Source organism: Prunus mume, linkage group LG8 (assembly GCF_029339155.1).
Source record: "Prunus mume cultivar Tortuosa linkage group LG8, ASM2933915v1, whole genome shotgun sequence".
Taxonomy (NCBI): domain Eukaryota; kingdom Viridiplantae; phylum Streptophyta; class Magnoliopsida; order Rosales; family Rosaceae; genus Prunus; species Prunus mume.
Window position 1 is genome coordinate 14,488,310 of NC_142705.1, and position 4,906 is coordinate 14,493,215.

At 36.0% G+C, this 4,906-nt stretch overlaps 1 protein-coding gene across 1 annotated transcript; it reads right to left on the bottom strand.

Moving 5' to 3' along the window:
• Positions 1-457: 457 nt before the first annotated feature.
• LOC103342401 (tryptophan--tRNA ligase, cytoplasmic) lies at positions 458-4,535 on the bottom strand. Its single transcript, XM_008246022.3, has 12 exons — positions 4,234-4,535; positions 4,010-4,129; positions 3,416-3,601; positions 2,926-2,977; positions 2,770-2,835; positions 2,329-2,415; positions 2,099-2,191; positions 1,710-1,790; positions 1,359-1,430; positions 1,046-1,114; positions 832-942; positions 458-641 (listed from the first exon to the last, which is right to left on the bottom strand). Exons 1-12 carry the CDS (start codon positions 4,446-4,448, stop codon positions 591-593), a joined length of 1,203 nt encoding a protein of 400 aa, XP_008244244.2. The 5' UTR covers positions 4,449-4,535; the 3' UTR covers positions 458-590.
• Positions 4,536-4,906: the final 371 nt, after the last annotated feature.

The window sequence follows — 4,906 nt, forward strand, 5'->3', positions numbered from 1 at the left end:
ATTTCAAAAAGGAATCAATTAGGAAAAACTCATAGATGAAAATAAGATGGTTCTCTCTTGAGGAAGAAGAAGAGAAAGATGGCAAGCCAAACTTTCCAAAACTTCCACACAAAAGAGATGGCTGCCAAATGAGGAATGCATGCGTTTTTACCCAAAATTCCTAGGTTAGAATCGTACAAGGCAGCAAAGAGAGAAAGGAGAATATGACAAAAAGGTTGGTTATCCAACTGGAAATCCTACAGAGCAAGGATGACTAGTCATACGAGAAACAGATGACTAGTCATCATTTTATGAAATCAATGTGATGCAATGCACAATTTACCTTTGTCAATTTGCTTGAATCTCCATAGGATAGTTGTTAGTTAAGAACACCTAGAGAAGCTATTCTTAATCTAAACTTGAGCTTGATAAAAACAATAAAAATCCTTTAACAAAATTGTCAAGGGAAGCCAAAAGAAAAACTCAAAATGCATAAATTAACAATTATATCTTCGCTGACAACTGTTTCATCCCTTACATTAAGTTAACCTTACAATAGATGTGAAAATACAGCCATCACTTTAGGGCACCATATCATACAAAACCAAACTTCAGTTGAACATATTGGGTAGGGGCCTCACTGCCATAAATGCATCCACCATCTGAAAAATATGCAAAAACATTCATCAATAATCCTTCCAAGTCATAACTGAGATTTCATATAATTCAAAATGTTTGCTTTCAATGCCATGTGCCAACAAGCATCTTTCAAAATCTATATGGGCGGCCAGAATCAGCAGAGTGACAAATAACAATCTATAGAACAATCAATCCTTAGCCCCAGAATCTTACCTCATCAGTCACAGCAGCTCTAGCCCTACGATGTCTTTCAACTAGTTCAGTCAAAACCTGAATAAGTAGTTGCTTAACTTCACCTGTTAGCATGCGTCCTGCACCATACTCCTAATAGTACCCGAAGTGAATTAGCAAAACAAGAAGGCATCATTTGTACTAATAAAAAATTTATTGATAAAAAAAAACAAGTTCATTAGGATACCACTCTCACCTTCCTTATCTCTTCGAGTTTGTCGTCATCATCCAGGAAAAAACTGAGATATTTGAATGGTATATCTACCTGAATAATGTCCAGAAGATAAAATCATTCCTCAATAAGTTAAAAGGCACCAAGTACAGACAGACAAATCTTATAAGACATGAATCAAATTGGCATGTAAGTGCAGACAGATAAGCAGAATTGTTTTTCTTGCTTGGACAATCTATAATGAGAAGGGAAGGTAGTAGATCCAGCAACAATAACACTCTCAAACCAATTGGAGAGGACAAATTTCTATTACTAACATGTGAGACAATTCAAATACCTCGAGATTTGCTCCAAGTTCTCTATGTTTCTCTATTGAATCTTGTCCACCAGAAAATGCATACCTGTTTATCTGCACATGCGCACAAATTCTTTATTTTGTTAATCCTCAAGAATTTTTGAACCATTTGGACTGTGTGATTTCAGGTACAAAAATTTGAAGAAAGCTATTTGATGAAATAGAGAAGCATGTTTTTCACTGAGAGTTTAAAAGGTTACAATTTGAAACCTTGCATCAATTAAAGACTTTGGCCCTAGAATAAGAGAACATCGATAATGATTGTGCAAGACTCTTAGTAAATAGAAAGGTTGTACAAATAAACCCACAGCAACAGCAACAGCAAACGCAAACCTTGTTCTTAATTTCCTTGGCAGAATCAGTTACATAAATGGCAGAATTTGGATCACTGGCCGACATTTTACCGGTCTCTCCCTGCAAGTATCCACATTCCAGGAAATATATCAGCAATCACATGCATACCACATCATCCAATTTTTGCACGACCAGTTTCACCGGCAATTACTTCTTTTGAAAGCTGAATATTCATTGGTCAAATAAAACAAAAAAAAAATCAGAAAAATAAACAGCTAAACAAATACAGAAAGTCAGATTCTACATAAAAATCATCAACTAAATTCAGCTGGCTAATTTAAATATTGTATCTTTTTTATCCCGTTTTAAAAACTTAGGAACCACTTTAAGTAGCACACACGTATTCTGGTGCCAAAACCATAAAGCACCTGCATGGCAGGGAAGAAAGAAGACTCAATCAATGCGGGTTTCTGATATCCAATCCGTGGAGCCACATCTCGTGTCATTCTAAAATAAGGATCCTGGACAAATCGCAGACAAATATAACATGGTATTAGTAAATAAAAGAAAGTAAGAAAAACAGCATTCACTAAAACAAATAAGCACACAAAGTTACTAAAACATTTCATGCTCTGAGAATTATTCCTATCATTTATACCTGGTCAATCGCGCAAGGAATTAAGCAACGAAGATTGTCTTGGCCACCGAAAAGATGTGGAAAGGAACTTGGAAATGATGGAACTGCCTGCATTAACACATAACCACATTGGATCTCCTTAATAAGTTTTCAGAATACTTCACGTCCATATGCTATGTTACACAGTCTCATCAAAGAAACAGAACTGGAGGTTTCATAAGAAAAATATTCTTGATGCAGCTTGGACTGGACTAAGCAATGCTTTGTTTTCTTTACCAGTTAAGTCGACCATAAGAGCTTAAAGGAAAGAATAAGCATTTATGACTTACAAGAGGGTGATGTTTCATGAAAGTATAAAAATAGAACAGATATTAGCTTCTCTATTTTTTGTGAAACTAATCAGAAACAACTAACAAAAATTACACGATTCACTATCATAATCAGCATAGCCAAGGAAAATACCTGCACAGGTGGAAAACTAATTTTTCCAATATGATCTTCACCGGTGAAACCAAAAATTCCAACAGCCTGGATAGACGATTAAAAAAAGTCGAATAAGTACGTACACAAAATATATCTATAAAAATAATGCTCCGTAGGGAAAAGATTGTAAATCACCTTATTATATGTGACACACTTTCCAACCTTCACCATGTTCTTGTAGAAGGCACTGCATAGAAATTAAACATAAAATCAGTCAGCAAGTGTTACAACCCACACAGTGTTCATGAATGATAGAATCACGCCCCTGTCAAGGTTTGAAAACAGAAGGTTCCCCATCGAAGCTTGTCAAGCAGTTTGCATCTAAGGTGATCACTTGGTGGAACATCCAACATTAACTTTAAATTCACAAGGGCCTTTGACATAAATTCATTAAGAAACTAAGGATTTTAAAGCCAACAAGCTTTTCCTACTTTAAAAAAAAAAAAAAGCTTGCATAGAATCCCGAAATCTCAAACCCCTTCGACTTGGGCAGAAAAGTAAATAAAGACTTGCATAGCACACTCTAGGCCATTGATAAAAAAATTGAAACACAAACTGAACAACATGTCAACATGCAGAAGTATTAAATTAGTAATGGAGTTAAACATACATATGTGTTACTTACCCACCAACATAATCAAAATCAGAGAAAATGAAGGTTCTTGTTACGTCAAAACCACAAGCAATAATGTCCTTGGCATTCTCCCTTGCGAGTCTCTGGCTCTCTTCCACGGTCAGATCTTTCCACATGCATTTCTCATCATCAGTAAGTTGAATAACAAGAGGAACCTTGAAGGCCTCTTGCAAATATCTGCAAAAAAGCATTCCAGTGATAACTCTTCACAAATCATGCAAAGTGAAAATCATTAAGGCATCTAATTGAGATCAGCAAAAATAATGACTACGGTGCTTAAAGAAAGTATTTAAATTTCAATAATGTAATGAATGGTCAAATGATATCAGATTCAAGTGATTTTTTGTATGGGATGATTTTTGAATGAATATCTACATAATAGACGGTTTGGATTAGTGAAATACTATGCGCAATGAGCCCTACAAGTATGTCCTTCAAATAAGCTTATTTGAGGGATTCCTCAACTGAAGCTATCTGTGCATATATATACATATATACATATATGAGTTTGTACATAGCAGTCTCATCATCTGTCTGTTAAACCCTAGCCAAAAAAAGATAAGCAGAAAGCAAGGTAGGACTTACTTAGTGAACATGAAGGGGATAAGATGACCCAAATGCAATGCCTCAGAGGAAGGTCCTCTTCCTGTGTACAAATAGAACTTCTCTCCTCTCTCATGAGCATCAAGAATTTCATTCAAATCCCTGCACTCGCATACAGTCCACTATCAACTCCACTTTTTTTTTTTTTGGGTTTAAAAATGTCAAATTTATAATTGATTGAAAACAAAAGACAACGAGAGAGAGGCCTGTGGGCGAAGAAGACGCCGCGGCGGAGGAACACGTGGGGAGTACGTGAGGTGAGGCGGTGGATACGGTCGACGAGCGACTGGTCGATCCTCTGACAGCCGAACTGGTCAATAAGCTTATCGTAGTCGATTTTCCCGCCACCTTTGGCCGACACCGTCCATGGATTCACTACCTGCTCTTGTTCACCTTCTCCTTCTCCCTCTCTCTTCTCCATCACACACTCTCTCTCTCTCCCAGTCTCTGTAATCGGCGGCCTATTTTGCAAGGATTCATCATACGCGAGGTAGCTTTGTTTTGACAAAAGAAAGCCCACTATAGGAAGAATGAGAACCAAATCGTAGCTTCTATGATGCTTCTTCTTTCACTTTCACTTTCGTCAATGATGCTTTCTTTACCCCTTTTATTTATTTATTTAATTTGAAAGATGCTTTCTTTACTAATTTCTAAATATATTATTAAATTAATAAATAATCAGTTAATTCATATAATGGGCCAATAAAATGGGAATAATACTTCAATAATAATTCACTCAATGTTTGTATGGATTGCTATGTATTTATTATGACTATAGGAAGTTATAGCATATAAAATTAATAATAAATTGAAGAAACAACATGTAGCTTCGGAAGATTGGTACATCATTAAGGTTTCGTAATGGGTGTTCTTCTCACA